This window comes from Chiloscyllium punctatum, chromosome 31, assembly GCF_047496795.1.
Source record: "Chiloscyllium punctatum isolate Juve2018m chromosome 31, sChiPun1.3, whole genome shotgun sequence".
Classification (NCBI taxonomy): domain Eukaryota; kingdom Metazoa; phylum Chordata; class Chondrichthyes; order Orectolobiformes; family Hemiscylliidae; genus Chiloscyllium; species Chiloscyllium punctatum.
In genome coordinates this window covers 71254828-71272104 of record NC_092769.1, presented here as the reverse complement: position 1 = coordinate 71272104, position 17277 = coordinate 71254828, and the positions used below count along the sequence as shown (strand labels likewise).

The window sequence follows — 17277 nt, the reverse complement described above, 5'->3', positions numbered from 1 at the left end:
CCACGCCACCACTGGAACGAAGGCCGTCACTCTTCAGCACCATCTTGCATTCACCGACCCACTCATCACTGTTAGTCTTCACTGGATCTCACCAGTGCAGATGCCACCAGATACCACACCGGCCCAAATTCAGCCAGCGTCATGTGTCTGCTTTGGGCCCACCTCACTGATGTAGCAGCTGCCAATGACATCATACTGGGCCCAAACCCACCTCCGACACCGCCACCACGAGCCTGTGCCACTGGGCCTACTTGAATCCCTGCTGCTGGGCCCACTCAAATCCGCTCAGCTGGGCCTACCAGAGTCTACGCTGCTGCTCCTCCGTGATTCTGTGCAGCTGGGCTTACCGGAGTCCATGCTGCTGGGCCTACTCGAGTCCACACTGTTGGGCCTACTCGAGTCTGCATGGCTGGGCCTACTTGAGTCTGCATGGCTGGGCCTACCAGAATCCATGTTGCTGGGCCTACTTCAGTCCACACTGCTGGGCCTACCGGAGTCCATGCTGTTGGACCTACTCAAGTCCGCACTGCTGGGCCTAGTTCAGACCACACAGCTGGGCCTACTGGAGCCCCTGCTGCTGGGCCTACTCAGGTCCACGCTGCTGGGCCTATTCAAATCCACACTGCTGGATCTACCGGAGTCCATGTTTTGGGTCTACTTAAGTCTGCGCTGCTGGGCCTGCTCAAGTTCGTTATGCTGGGCCTACTCGTGTCCACACTGCTCAGTCTACTCAGGTCCACACTGCCGGGCCTACTCAAATGCGTTAATAAAGGGGCTCATGGAAATAAATTGGAAGGAGCCACTCGGTTAACATTTACTTAGAGAGTAAGCTTATTATGAATCTTGTGACAGTGGGTGCAGATGGCTGCCAATATCAGGAATATATAGATTATTGAGAATTATTTGACTGATAGCAAAGCATAGTCCCCCCTATTGTCCCAGATATTCTTTTAAACTTATTGCCTGTGTTTCTGGGTATGTTTGATGCCACATTTTGTTCTCAGAATTAACAGGGATTAACATTCTTCTCTCTTCCACACAAGCAAACCTTGGTAAGTGGCTCCTTCATTTTTATCTTAGCAAAGTAAAATTTTAATTGAAATGGGACAGCTGCAGGCTAAAAAGGAAATAAAATTATTTGTTGTGCGTGTTTAGGTCATGGATCTAACACAGGGGCGAATGCTCGAGTGAAAGTTGCCATGCTCAGCGGTAATATCGTGGTGACACTTGCATTGTGTGTGTTCTGTAGATTCTCAAATCGAGTATGAAAGACGAGCAGCTAACTGCCAAGAACAAGCACGGTGTACTGGACCTCTTCCGGACTCCTGTTATACGCAAGATAGCCTGTTGTACCATGCTTGCCTGGTAAATTATCAAAAAGTTAGATTCTTTTACGTAGAATAGCAAATTTGAACAATGGATTCTCCATTTTTTTTCTTTATTCATTTTGTGGGATGCGGGCGTCGCTGGTTGGGCCCAGCATTTATTCCCCAGTCCCAGGCTACTCCTTTGAGAAGGTGGTGGTGAGGTGCCTTCTTGAACGACTGCAGCCTGTGTGTTGTGGGTTGACCCCCCCAATGCCCTGAGGGAGGGTTTTGACCCAAGGAACGGCCAATATATTTCCAAGTCAGGATAGTGAGGGCTTGGAGGGGAACCTGCAGGGGGGTGGTGTTGCCATGTATCTGCTGCCCTCGTCCTTCCAGATGGAAGCGATCGTGGGTTGGGAAATGGTAGTGATCGTAGTCTGAGGAGCCTCGGGGGGGGGAGGGGGAGATTGCTGCAGTGCGTCTTCTAGATGGTGCACACTGCTGCTACTGAGCGTCGGAGGGTGGAGGGAGGGCGTGTTTGGGGATGTGGTGTCAATCAAATGGGGGCCTACTTTGTCCCGAATGGTGTTGAGCTTCTTGAGTGTTGTTAGAGCTGCCCCCATCTAGGGCAAGTAGAGAGTATTCTGTCAGATTCCTGACTTGTACCTTTAGGATCTGATAGGGGGCAAATGATACCAGGGGGAATAATGGAGTGGAAACTAAAGGAAGAGAAACAGTCATGTAAACACTACGCATGCTCCAAATCAATTGACTGAAATTGCAGTTCTCTTGCCCATGTACTAGAGTATATCAAACGGTGCCGATGGGTGATCCAGTTCTAAGACAAGCATGGAAGAAGGATTTGCAAGGCCTTAGTTATCAGAACTCAGAGTTGGAGCCATGGGCTTCAGAGAAGGCATTCCCATCTCCTGGACTCTTGACCTTCCCAGTCAAAGGGATTAGAAGGTTGTAGAAGAAGCATTCTTCGTTCCTGGCATCTTCTGAACTGAAAGGAATGCAGGCAGAATATTCCATGGGGGTGCGGCTGCAACTGGACGCCTACTGCTCAGACTCAAAAGAATTTTGAGCGTACGTTGCGAATCACCCTCCAACCCCATTTCCATAGTTGGGTCCATCCAACCCCACTTTAAAATTATTAGAGCATAAGAACTGGGAGCAGGAGGAAGCCTTTCAGCCCCTGGAGCCTGCTGCCCCATTCAATGGCTGATCTCATCACGGTCTTGACGGGGTGGCACAGTGGCTCAGTGGTTAGCACTGCTGCCTCAGAGCGCCAGGGACCCGGGTTCGATTCCACCCTTGGGTGACTGTCTGTGTGGAGTTTGCACATTCTCCCCGTGACTGTGTGGATTTCCTCCGGGTGCTCCTGTTTCCTCCCACAATCCAAAGCTGTGCAGGCTAAGTGAATTGGCCATGCTAAATTGTCCCGTAGTGTTCAGGGATGTTTAGGTTAATTGCATTGGTCAGGCGTAAACGTAGAGTAATAGGGCAGGGGTCTGGGTGGGTTACTCTTCGGAGGGTCAGTGTGAACTTGTTGGGCCGAAGGGTCTATTTCCACACTGGAGGGATTCTATGAACTCCATTCTCCTGCCCTGCTCCTTTTAACCCATTACTGATTAAAAACATGTCCATCTCCACCTGGAATTTATTCATATGAACCCCACAACATGCACACTCCAGGGGGGAAGAGGGGAGTGATTTCCCCAGATTCACCGCCGCCACCTTACCCCAACTTTGAAAGAAGTCATTCCTCCTCATGTCTGTTTTAAATCTTATCCTGAAGTGATGACTGCTCGTTCTGCATGAAGAAACATCCTCTCTACATCCACTTTGGAACACAGTATACACTCGAGTAAAAGTTGATCTCACGTCAAAGTCGAACCCCTATTTTTTTAGATTACTCACAGTGTGGAAACAGGCCCTTTGGCCTAACAAGTCCACACCGACCCACCGAAGCACAACCCACCCAGACCCATTCCCCTACGTTTACCCCTTCACCTAACACTATGGACAATTTAGCATGGCCAATTCACCTGACCTGCACATTTTTGGATTGTGGGAGGAACCCGACGCAGACACTGGGGAGAATGTGCAAACTCCACACAGACAGTCGCCTGAGGCGGGAATTGAACCCGGGTCTCTGGCGCTGCAAGGCAGCAGTGCTAACCACCTTGCCACCCAAAATATCTGGAATGTTCCACATATCTTGTGCAAAAGGCAACCCCAGTTCTTCATGGATAACAGACCAACATTTGTGAGTCAAGGTATTATCCTGTACTTAAGTGTTACGAAGAGGAAATGGTTTTTCTTTTGTGCTATGACGTGTTTTGTTGTACAATTTACACCAATTTGACGCAAAGGTTTAAGACGCATCAGGTCAGAGTCATTTGATAACCTCCCTTTGTGTGCAGCTTACCTTACTGTAATTCGTTGTGATTTGTTTTCTTTATTCATTTAGAGAGCAATTGGACTTCTGCCAACAATATGGTATTTTGAGCTGTAGCATGAATTTCAGCCCCTCATGTAATCGTCGACCTCATAAATTTAGCTTTAAAAATAGTGTAAACAATTCAACTTTTACATGACTATACATGGTATGTAAGGATTCTTTCGCTTCAAAAGAGAGACGTTTTGAGGCCCGTTGCTCTGAAGCTGAAATAATAATCGGAACTGAGAAGGTGCAGAAAAAAATTGGATCTCAACATTACCTGAAATAATCTCGATGAAATGACACTTCTTTTCACTGTTGTAGGTTTGCAACAGGTTTTGCCTATTACGGGTTAGCGATAGACCTGCAAGGATTCGGAGTTGATATTTACCTCATCCAGTTCATTTTTGGAGCCGTCGACGTTCCAGCGAAGTTTATTGGTTTCATTTCCATGAATCTGATCGGAAGACGGTTCACACACAGCACATCCCTTATCCTCGCGGGTTGCGTGATTGTGGCGAACATCTTCGTCCCAAAAGGTGAGGGCTTATAATTACATCTGCTGTTCTCCCCCCCCCTGCCTGGGTAAGAAAGAAATAAACTTCCATCCAGTCAAATGAACGTGAGAAATAGGAGTGGGTGTAGGCCATTTGGCCCATCGAGTCTGCTCCACCATTCAATAAAATTATGGCTGACCTGTTTATGGACTCAGCCCCACTTGCCCGGCCGCTCACCATAACCCCTAATTCTTAACTGTTCAAAAATCTCTCCAGCTTCACCTTAATAACATTCAGCGAGGTAGCCTCACTGGGCATAGGGATTGGCAAAAATAGAATCAGGGAAGTTATTTCAACTGGAACTATAACGAGAGGGCGCAGCCTCAAAATAAGGGGGAGCAGGTTTAGGACTGAGCTGAGGATGAACATCTTCATCCAGAGGGTTGGGAATCTGTGGAATTCCCTGCCCAACCCTCTGGATGAAGAAGTTCCTCCTCAACTCAATCCTAAACCTTCTTCTCTTTATTTTGAGGCTGCACCCCCTAGTTTAGATTAGATTACTTACAGTGTGGAAACAGGCCCTTCGGCCCAACAAGTCCACACCGCCCCACCGAAGCGCAACCCACCCATACCCCTACATCTACCCCTTACCTAACATTACGGGCAATTTAGCATGGCCAATTCACCCTAACCTGCACATCTTTGGACTTTGGGAGGAAACCCACGCAGACACGGGGAGAACGTGCAAACTCCACATAGTCAGTCGCCTGAGGCGGGAATTGAACCCAGGTCTCTGGCGCTGTGAGGCAGCCGTGCTAACCACTGTGCCACCGTGCCGCCCACTGAAAGTTTCAGTTTCAGTGGAAACAACTTCCCTGCTTCTATCTTCCCGATTCCCTTCATAATTTTATATGTTTCTATAAGATCACCCCCCCCCCCCACCAGTTTCTAAATTCCAGTAAGTTTTGCCCCAGCCTACTCCATCTCTCCTCATAAGCCAACCCTCTCGACTCCAGATTCAACCCAGTGAACCTCCTCTGCACCCCCTCCAGTGCCAGTGTGTCCATGAAAAGTCCATTCAGGTCTTCTGTTCCTGATCACTGTCTGTGAGCCCCCTTCCCAAACAAAAAGTCTGTAAATGTTAGGAAGATGGCAAAGATCTTGCACTTAAGCAATCCCTCTCACGTTCTATAAAAACATGTTTAAGGGAAAAAAAAACAGTACTTCAAGTGAGGCTTGAAAATGTAACCTTGAGAACACAAGGTCATACACCTTATCGAAGCTGCTAGACTGACTTAAACTGTTCACTCAAAAAAAATATATTTACTTATGAGGGCATTCGAAGGTTTGAGATCCCTGAGATTGGAGATAGAGTCATACAACATGGAAAGAGACCCTCCATTCATGTTGACTAGACATCCCGATCTTACCTAATCCCATCTGCCAGTGTTATGGACCAAACCAGACCCCCTCAAAATATTTTAAGAAGGTAGCATAGATCCTAACTTTGTCTTTTTTTAAAGGCATATGTAAAGAGTCATGTTCCAGACGCGATGTGACTGGTCAAACTCCTTGACGTTAAGCAACACACAATTCACTTAAACACTAGTCAAAACACAACCAAACTAAGAGGAATTTAGAATAACAACTCCACTGGAAACTTAACAGAATATTAGATACAGTAACTATTACTAATTAACTGATCGAATATAGTAACATCCCATAAACACTTCTTGGCAAAAAAAAACGAATTCAGACATAGTTTCTGAAGAAGTGTCAAATGACCCAAAATATTAACTCTGATTTCTCTCCACAGATCCCACCAGACCTGCTGAGCTTTTCCAGCAATTTCTGATTTTTTTTGTCACAGATTCTCATATGCAGTTCTCCGATCCAGGAGGGAAAATACATTGAGAGAAAAGTCAGAGAGTCATAGAGATGTACAGCATGAAAACAGACCCTTCGGTCTAACTCATTCATGCTGACCAGATACCCCAAACCAATCGAGTCCCACCTGCCAGCACCTGGCCCATATCCCTCCAAACCCTTCCTACCAGCCACAGTGGCACAGCGGTTAGCACTGCTGCCTCACACTGGTCAGCAAGGTTAGATCATATGGAATACAGGGAGAGCTAGCCAGTTAGATACAAAATTGGCTTGAAGATAGGAGACAGAGGGTGAAGGTGGTGGTGGAGAGTTGTTTTTTAGACTGGAGGCCCGTGACCAGTGTTGTGCTGCAAGGATCAGTGCTGGGTCCACTATTTTTCATCATTTATATAAATGATTTCGATGTGGATACAGGAGGTAATGGTTAGTCAGTTTGCAGATGACACCAACATTGGAGGTGTAGTGGACAACGAAGAAGGTTCCCTCAGAGTACAATGGCACCTTGGTCAGATGGGCCAATGGGTCGAGGGGTGACAGATGGAGGTTACTTTAGATAAATGTGAGGTACTGCATTTTTGGTTAAGAAAAACGGAGCAGGACTTATACACTTAATGGCTGACCCTGGGGAGTGTTGCTGAACAGAGAGACCTAAGGGTACAGGTGCATAGTTGTTTGAAAGTGGAGTCGCAGGTAGACAGTGTAGTGAAGAAGGTGTTGGGGACACTTGGTTTGATTGGCCAGCATTGAGAGGTCATGTTGCAGTGACCAGAACTATGCACAGTACCCTGAAAGTGCCTGCTGCATTCATGTTTACAGATAACTAGCCACACAATCAGTGGCGAATCCTTGTCAGTCAGGACCCACCTCATTATTTTCTCTGGCTGAAATCATAGAATCCCTACAGTGTGGAAACAGGCCATTAGGCCCAACAAGTCCATACCGACCCTCCAAAAAGTATCCCATCCAGACCAATTCCATTCCTTAATACTCTACATTTCCCCATGACTAATGCACCTAACCTACATGTTCCTGGGCACTATGGGACAATTTAGCACGGCCAATCCACCCTAACCTGCACATCCCTGGGCACTATGGGACAATTTAGCACGGCCAATCCACCCTAACCTGCACATCCCTGGGCACTATGGGACAATTTAGCACGGCCAATCCACCCTAATTTGCACATCTTTGGACATGTTCAGAGAGTTATCTTGAATATGGATAACATTTTGGAATCTTGTATATCCAAGAAAATATATGTTATGAAGTCTAGTTTTATCCTTTAAGTGTTTGACTCTGTTACATATCCTAAATCATAGAATCCCTACAGTGTGGAAACAGGCCATTCGGCCCAAAAGTCCACCCTCCGGAGAGTAACCCACCCAGACCCATTTCCAAATTACTCTACATTTACCCCTAATTAATGCACGTAACCTACATATCCCTGAACACTATGGGCAATTTTAGCATGGCCAATTCATCCTAACCTGCACATCTTTGGACTGTGGAAGGAAACTGGAGCACCCAGGGGAAACCTGCACAGACACGGGGAGAATGCGCAAACTCCACACAGACAGTCGCCTGAGGGTGGAATCGAACCTGGGTCCCTGGCGCTGGGAGGCAGCAGTGCTAACTGCTGAGCCACCATGTCACCCAACAGTTTGCAAGTCCCAGCTTTCTAAATTATGATTTGCAATCCTATGGCCCGGCACATTGAGTTGGATCCACAATTAGGTTCAATCTAATTACCCTGTCATTAAGACCCAGTCTGAGGCACTTGGGGCTTTTCTCATTGGAGAAAAGAAGGTTTAGGGGAGATTTGATAGAGGTGTACAAGATGATTAGGGGTTTAGATAGGGTTGACAGTGAGAACCTTTTTCCGCTAATGAAGTCAGCTGTTACTAGGGGACACAGCTTTAAATTAAGGGGTGGTAGGTATAGGACAGATGTTAGGGGTAGATTTTTTACTCAGCGGGTTGTGAGTTCATGGAATGCCCTGCCAGTAGCAGTGGTGGACTCTCCCTCTTTATGGGCATTTAAGCGGGCATTGGACAAGCATATGGAGGTTATTGGGCTAGTGTAGGTTAGGTAGGCTTCAGTCGGCGCAACATCGAGGGCCAAAGGGCCTGTACTGCGCTGTATTTTTCTATGTTCTATGTTCTATGTTCTAAGACCCAGTCCTGTCCCTTGTGATTTACTTAATATCCTGGGCATTTGTCTTGTACTGGACAGAATGACTCAACCCTGTGATTTGTATGACTGTGTTTAGTCCTGTATAATACTTTCCTGTAATGATCCAGCCTTGAGGGCTATACTGTGCTAAAATCCCAGCGCCAAATTAAACTAAAACGGGAAATTTTCAGCAGGGATTTCACTAAAATTAAGTAAATAAAAACCTTCTCCAGCTCTGCAGGATCACTATGTCTGCTCTATATCCTGAAGGCATTTAACACACTTGCCATTATCGGTCAGATCTTTGAGTACAGGGGTTGGCCCATCCCACCTACCAACAGCATCCAATCCAGACCTACGTTTCCCATGGCCAATCCACCTGACCTACCCATCTATTATAATGTGGGAGGTAACCTCACAGGCACAGGGAGAATGTGTCAACTCCATACACAGTCATCCAAGGGTGGGATTGAACTCAGGTCCCTGGCAATAGTGAAATAGCTGTGCTAACCACTGAGCCACCATGCCAGCCCAGGTAGAGTGGGCCTTTTTCACTTGAAGTGTAGGAGGTTGAGGGGTGACCTTACAGAGGTTTATAAAATAATGAGGGGTATAGATGAGGTGAATGGCAGCTGTCTTTTCCCTAGGATGATGGATTTCAAGACTAGGGGGCATACCTTTAAGGTGAGAGGGGAAAGATGTAAAAAAATACATGAGAGACAACATTCTTACACTGAGTGCAAAATTGTGTGTGTAGTATGAACTTCCAGAGGAAGTGGTGGATGTGGAGACAGTTACATTTATAAGACATTTGGATAAGGACATGAATATGAAATGTTTGGAGGGATATGGGCCAGGAGCAAGCAGGTGGGACTAGTTTAGTTTGGAATTATGGTCAGGTTGGACTGGTTGGGCCGAAGGGTCTGTTTCCATGCTGGTGTGACTCAATCCTGAAAGCAATTAATGGATACTTAGTCAGAAAAAAGCATATTTTCACCAGCGATAAAACGTTCAGGTGGAATCTCTGCGTCCACAGCCAGTTCACCACTTTATAACATGAAAGCAACCAACACACTTGTAAAGCTAACGGGCAATTTTTCATCCCCTAATGAATTTGTTCAAGATACCTAAAATGCTGACTGCTCCATCTTTCCGACAGAGTTAAATGCCTTACGCACGTCACTTGCTGCTATTGGGAAGGGGTGTCTATCTACAGCTTTCAGCTGTTGCTATCTCTATTCAGGTGAACTCTACCCTACAGTGGTCAGGTAAGTACACACGTTCCTTACTGCAACTGTTCTACTTTAACAACATCAGTATCTTTTTAAAAAAATTCATTTTGGGACACATTTGGACCACCCCAAATTGCTCTTATTTATAAGCATCATAATTACCCATTAAGGTTTCCATAGAATCCCTACAGTGTGGAAACAAGCCATAGAGCCCATACCAACCCTTCGAAGAGAATCCCACTCAGACTACCGACCCTATCCCCATAAACCTGCCTTTCCCATGGCTAATCCACCCAGTCTGCACATTCCTGGACACTATGGGGTAATTTAATATGGCCAATCCACCCTAACCTGCACATCACTGGGCACGATGGGTAATTTGGCACAGCCAATCCACCCCAACCTGCACATCCCTCGGCACTGAGGCAATTTAGCACAGCCAATCCACCCTAACCTGCACATCCCTGGGCACTATGGGACAATTTTGCACGGCCAATCCACCCTAACCTGCACATCCCTGGACACTATGGGACAATTTTGCACGGCCAATCCACCCTAACCTGCACATCCCTGGACACTATGGGACAATTTTGCACGGCCAATCCACCCTAACCTGCACATCCCTGGACACTATGGGACAATTTAGCATAGCCAATCCACCCTAGCATGCACATCTTTTGACGAAAACCAGAGCACTTGGAAAAAAACCCACGCAGACATAGGGAGAACATGCAAACTCAACAAAGGGTGGAATTGAACCCAGGTCCCTGATGCTGTGAGGCAGCAGTGCTAACCAATGAGCCACCGTGCCAGTCTGTGATAAACTGAGCCCAGTCATATCAGACATACTTCAGATAGAAATAACTCACCTCAGCTTAGCATACAGTCCCGGCCACTTTGAACAGTCTGAAAGATAAAAAGTAAAATTGCCTGAATGCTCAGTTTTTCTTTCCAGTGTGATTAAAAATGTACAAATGAATATCAATTTTTTAGTGTTTGGATTTCAAATTAGAGGCATATGGATGTCGATTTTTTTTGTGGAAGTTTTTAAAAATTGATTGTATCAATCTTGCTAGAACACCACACCAGTGTGTGTCAGAAAACAAAGGCCCCTGGAGTAGACAACAGACAATAGACAATAGGTGCAGGAGTAGGCCATTCAGCCCTTCGAGCCTGCACCGCCATTCAATATGATCATGGCTGATCATTCCCAACCAGTATCCTCTTCCTGCCTTATCTCCATAACCCTTGATTCCACTATCTTTGAGAGCTCTATCCAACTCTTTCTTAAATGAATCCAGAGACTGGGCCTCCACTGCCCTCTGGGGCAGAGCATTCCACACAGCCACCACTCTCTGGGTGAAGAAGTTTCTCCTCATCTCTGTCCTAAATGGTCTACCCCGTATTTTTAAGCTGTGTCCTCTGGTTCAGCACTCACCCATCAGCGGAAACATGTTTCCTGCCTCCAGAGTGTCCAGTCCTTTAATAATCTTATATGTCTCAATCAGATCCCCTCTCAGTCTTCTAAACTCAAGGGTATACAAGCCCAGTCGCTCCAGTCTTTCAACGTAAGGTAATCCCGCCATTCCAGGAATTGACCTCGTGAACCTACGCTGCACTCCCTCAATAGCCAGAATGTCTTTCCTCAAATTTGGAGACCAGAACTGCACACAGTACTCCAGGTGTGGTCTCACCAGGGCCCTGTACAGCTGCAGAAGCACCTCTTTGCTTCTATACTCAATCCCTCTTGTTATGAAGGCCAGCATGCTATTAGCCTTCTTCACTGCCTGCTGTACCTGCATGCTTACCTTCATTGACTGGTGTACAAGAACTTCCAGATCTCTTTGTACTGCCCCTTTACCTAAATTGATTCCATTGAGGTAGTAATCTGCCTTCCTGTTCTTGCCACCAAAGTGGATAGCCATACATTTATCCACATTAAACTGCATCTGCCATGCATCTGCCCACTCACCTAACCTGTCCAGGTCACCCTGTAATCTCCTAACATCCTCATCACATTTCACCCTGCCACCCAGCTTAGTATCATCAGCAAATTTGCTAATGTTATTACTAATGCCATCTTCTATATCATTAACATATATTGTTAAAAGCTGCGGGTCCCAGCACTGATCCCTGCGGTACCCCACTGGTCACTGCCTGCCATTCCGAAATGGAGCTGTTTATCACTACTCTTTGTTTCCTATCAGCCAACCAACTTTCAATCCAAGTTAGTACTTTGCCCCCAATACCATGCGCCCTAACTTTACTCACTAACCTCCTGTGTGGGACTTTATCAAAAGCTTTCTGAAAGTCCAGGTACACTACATCTACTGGATCTCCCTTGTCCATCTTCAGAGTTACATCCTCAAAAAATTCCAGAAGATTAGTCAAGCATGATTTCCCCTTCATAAATCCATGCTGACTCTGTCCTATCCTGTTACTACTATCCAGATGTGTCGTAAGTTCATCCTTTATAATAGACTCCAGCATCTTTCCCATCACTGAGGTCAGACTAACTGGTCTATAATTTCCTGCTTTCTCTCTCCCACCTTTCTTAAAAAGTGGTATAACATTAGCCACCCTCCAATCCTCAGGAACTGACCCCGAATCTATCCAACTCTGGAAAATAATCACCAACGCATCCACGATTTCCCGAGCCACCTCCTTCAGTACCCTGGGATGTAGACCATCAGGCCCCGGAGACTTATCAACCTTCAGACCTAACAGTCTCTCCAACACCAAATCCTGGCAAATATAAATTCCCGTAAGTTCAGGTCCTTCAGCCACTGTTACCTCAGGGAGATTGCTTGTGTCTTCCCCAGTGTACACAGATCTGAAGTACCCATTTAATTCTTCTGCCCTTTCTTTGTTCCCCATAATATATTCCCCTGTTTCTGTCTTTAAGGGCCCAATTTTAGTCCTAACCATTTTTTTGCCTTGCACATACCTAAAAAAGCTTTTACTATCTTCCTTTATATTATTGACCAGTTTACCTTCGTACCTCATTTTTTTCTCTGCGTATTTCCTTCTTAGTAATCCTCTGTTGCTCTTTAAAAGCTTCCCAGTCCTCAGTTTTCCCACTTATCTTTGCTATGTTATACTTTTTCTCTTTTAACTTTATATGTTTCTTAACTTCCCTCGTCAGCCACGGCCGCCCACACCTCCTCCTGGGATCTTTCTTCCTTTTAGGAATGAACTGATTCTGCAACTTCTGCATTATACAAAGAAATATCAGCCATTGTTCTTCCACGGTCATCCCTGCCAAGGTATTGCACCATTGAACTTTGGCCAGCTCCTCTCTCATAGCTCCATAGATCCCTTTATTCAACAGAAGTACTGTCACTTCCGACTGTACCCTCTCCCTCTAAAATTGCAGATTGAAGCTTATTGTATTATGGTCACTACTTCCCAATGGCTCCTTCACTTCGAGGTCTCTGATCAATTCTGGTTCGTTACACAATACCAGATCCAGAATTGCCTTCTCCCTGGTCGGCTCCAACACCAGCTGCTCTAAGAATCCATCTCTGAGGCACTCCACAAAGTCTCTTTCTTGAGGTCCAATACCATCCTGATTCTCCCAGTCTACCTGCATGTTAAAATCCCCCATAACAACTGTAGTAACATCTTTGCGACAGGCCAATTTCAGCTCCTGATTCAACTTACAAAGTAAGTATTAAGGACGTGTGTGTGTGCGTATCCGTCCCAAACTAGAGGGCATAAATTTAAGATTAGATTCCCTACAGTGTGGTGTTATGGACTAGGCCAGACCACTCAAAACATTCTTAAGCAGGCAGCCCTAGACCTAACTTTGCAATTTGTTTCAGTAAGTGTACACTGAAAATTACCCGCAGTAAGTTAGCTCGGTTGACTACCAGATTTTAGAACAGACAAAACATTTATTCACAAAATTACAAAATGAAACACAAAGAACCCCTACAGAACTCAACCTATCCAGCTAGACTTAATTATGCTGTTCCGAATATACATAACAGTGCCAGTAAGCAAACTCCCTTTAAAACCCAGTATGACTGGAACACATGCTTACAGGTTGAAGTTGAAAGGCAGAAAAGAGAGAGTTTCCACACAGTTTCCCTGTTGAACTTCCCAGTTCAAGACTCAACTAAAAGTGCCCATCTCAGCCTGCTGAAGAGCTGAACACTCCCCTCTCTTTATACAGGTCACTTCTAAGCATGATATCTTTGGCCTGAAGTCTCATCTGTTTACATATAAACAGAAGGCCTGTCAAAATCCTTTTCATCTCTGTACCAAACCAGACTGATCGGAGCCTGGCCTGGTTTATTACCCCTCTGAAAAAAATCAAGGACAGAGTCTCCTTGAGCCAAGGAACAGCTTTTAGAAAAAGGGTACTAGCTTTGTGACAGTGGAAACAGGCCATTTGGACCAACAAGTCCACACTGACCCTCTGGAGAGTAACTCAACCAGACCCATTTCCCTCTGACTAATGCACCTAACACTACAGGCAATTTAGTACGGCCAATTTACCTGACCTGCACATCTTTGGACTGTGGGAAGAAACCCACGCAGACATGGGGAGAATGTGCAAACTTCACACAGACAGTCACCCAAGGCTGGAATTGAACCTGGGTGCCTCGCGCTGTGAGGTAACAGTGCTAACCACTGAGCCACCATGTCATCCAAATGAGAGGAGAAAGATTTAAAGGACACCTAAGGGGCAACCTTTTCATCCAGAGTGTGGCGTGTATTTGGATAGGGTTAGGGTTAGGGTGAGGAGGTGGTGGAGGTTTGATACAACTACAACAGTTAAAAGGTATCTGTATGGATATATCAATTGGAAGGGTTTAGAGGGATATGAGCCAAGTGCTGGGAAATGGGACCAGGTTAATTCATGATACCTGGTCAACATTGATAAATTGAACAGAAAGGTCTGTTTCTGTGCTGTACATCTCAGTAGTCCTGTTCTATCATTAGAGAGAGAGACAACTCCTGGCAGTTTAACCTGAGGGTCACTACACCTTAGACAAGGGGAGGGGTTGAGAAGGACAGTCCTTCATGGTAACCTCAGCTGGTGCAGGAATTGAACCCATATTGTTGGGTATCACTGCAGTGCAAACTAGCTGAGCTAACTGAGCCCCTAGATGTGTTAACTTTGTTACAAAGAGCAGGCATAGTTTACCTCAGAGAGTGATGGGGTACTGAAGGACACCAGCTTTATCAGAAGGTTCAAATTAAGATTGTTAGCTTTCCTGACACCACAATGAATTACAGGGGCCATATTTGCATTACAATGAGATATGCCAGGCCGTTGTGCTGCCAGTACATGAGGACATGACAGCAAGGGATGTGTGTTAGACTGGAAGGTTAGTCAGAGGTGTAGCTAATATCAGGGAAGGAAATCAGAGCCAGCAGCTTCAGCGGCGGGAAAGAGGAAGTTGGAAAAACTGTTACGAGCTGAAACATTCCGTAACCATCTCCTCCCTCTCGCTGTTCTCTTGCGTATCCCGCGCAGGCAGACGGGAATGGGGCTGGTGAGCACAACGGCCCGCGTGGGGGCCATGATAGCGCCTATCGTACGGCTGAGCGGCGACTACGTCTCGTTTCTGCCCATGACCATATACGGCGGTGTCGCAATCGTTGCCGGATTAGTCATCTGTGCCCTGCCCGAGACACGCAACAACCCTTTGCCGGAGACCATCGAAGGAATCGAAAACAGGTTTGTGACGTCAGGAATTCCCACTCTTCGGAAGTGCGAATTCAAATGGGAGAATGAGCCCCAATATCCGTTAAGAAATTAGCTCCTACCCTGGGCCTTCTGCACTGAAGCTCATGAAGAGTCTCTGAATTACTGCAGCCAAGTCTTGGGAGCAGGGAGTAGATTTTTTTTTTGAGTGCACTTCTTGAGAATTTGTCCGATGCCACTTTTTGATTTTTTGGTTTTCAGGAGCACCTTTTACTTTCACTTCCTTGTTTATGAAGTGACTTATTATGTGGTAATAATGCCTATGTTATTCACAACATATGCTGACATCTAAGGCATTTGGAATCAAAGGACCTCAAATATTAACCCCTCTTTAACACCTAGAACAAAATCTAAAACCATATCGCGTAAGGAAGGCACTAATTAACTGGGAAGTACAGAATTTAGAGTCATAGAGAAGTACAGCATGGAAAAAAAGACCCTTTGGTCCAGCTCGTCCATGCCAACTAAATATCCTGAATTAATCTAGTCCCAATTGCCAGCACTTGGCCCATATCCCTCTAAACCCTTCCTATTCATGTCCCCATCCAAATGCCTTTTAACTGCTGTCATTGTACCAGCCTCCAACACTTCCTCTGGCAGCTCATTCCAAACACGCACCACCCTCTGTGTGAAAAGGTTGCCCCTCGGGTCCCTTTTATATCTTTCCCCTCTCATCATAAACCTATGCCCTCTAGTTCTAGACTCCCCCACCCCAGGGGGTGTCTATTTACCTTGTCTATTTATCCTATCCATGTCCCTCATGATTTTATAAACCTCTATAAAGTCACCCCTCAGCCTCCGACATTTCAGGGAAAATATACGAAAAGTCATGAAATCTGGATTGAGACCATCTTTGGCACGATGTTTGAGGGTCCTTTCTTATGGTTTGAGAAATCTGTTTGCCCGTGCAGAATACACAAGAGAATGGAGAGAGGGAGGTGATAGTGAGGTAAGAGCTTGGTTTAGATAGAATCCCTACAGTTTAGAAGCAGGCAATTCGACCTGTTGAGTCCACCAACCTTCCAAAGGTCATTCCACACCAACCCCGTAAACCTGTATTTCCCATGGCTACCCCACCTGGCCTGCACATTCCTGGGCACAATGGGCAATTTAGCACGGCCAATCCACCCTAACCTGCAAATCCCTGGGCACTATGGGTAATTTAGCACGGCCAATCCACCCTAACCTGCACATCCCTGGGCACTATGGGACAATTTAGCACGGCCAATCCACCCTAACCTGCACATCCCTGGGCACTATGGGACAATTTAGCACGGCCAATCCACCCGAACCTGCACATCCCTGGGCACTATGGGACAATCTAGCATGACCAATCCACCCGAACCTGCACATCCCTGGGCACTATGGGACAATTTAGCACGGCCAATCCACCCGAACCTGCACATCCCTGGGCACTATGGGATAATTTAGCACGACCAATCCACCCGAACCTGCACATCCCTTGGCACTATGGGACAATTTAGCACGGCCAATCCACCCTAACCTGCACATCCCTGGGCACTATGGGACAATTTAGCACGGCCAATCCACCCTAACCTGCACATCCCTGGGCACTATGGGACAATTTAGCACGGCCAATCCACCCTAACCTGCACATCCCTGGGCACTATGGGACAATTTAGCACGGCCAATCCACCCGAACCTCCATATCCCTGGACACTATGGGGCAATTTAGCACGGCCAATCCACCCGAACCTGCACATCCCTGGGCACTATGGGTAATTTAGCACAGCCAATCCCACCCTAACCTGCACATCCCTGGGCACTATGGGACAATTTAGCACGGCCAATCCACCCTAACCTGCACATCCCTGGGCACGATGGGTAATTTAATGTAGCCAACTCACCTAAATCTGCAACGCTTTGGACTGTGGGAGGAAACTGGAGCACCCGGAGGAAACTTACACAGACCTGGGGAGAACGTGTAAACTCCACACAGACAATTGCCCGAGGTGGGATCAAACCCTGGTCCCTGGTGCCGTGAGGCAGCAGTGCC

The 17277-nt window shown here is 46.4% G+C and overlaps 1 protein-coding gene across 1 annotated transcript in view; it reads left to right on the top strand.

Moving 5' to 3' along the window:
- Nucleotides 1–17277, top strand: part of LOC140457040 (solute carrier family 22 member 6-like) — a 49910-nt gene that overhangs the window by 31490 nt on the left and 1143 nt on the right. Inside the window, exons 6-9 of the mRNA XM_072550964.1 lie at nucleotides 1250–1365; nucleotides 4078–4292; nucleotides 9469–9577; nucleotides 15030–15233. Coding sequence (XP_072407065.1) covers nucleotides 1250–1365; nucleotides 4078–4292; nucleotides 9469–9577; nucleotides 15030–15233 — 644 coding nt within the window. The remainder of the gene's footprint in view (nucleotides 1–1249; nucleotides 1366–4077; nucleotides 4293–9468; nucleotides 9578–15029; nucleotides 15234–17277) is intronic.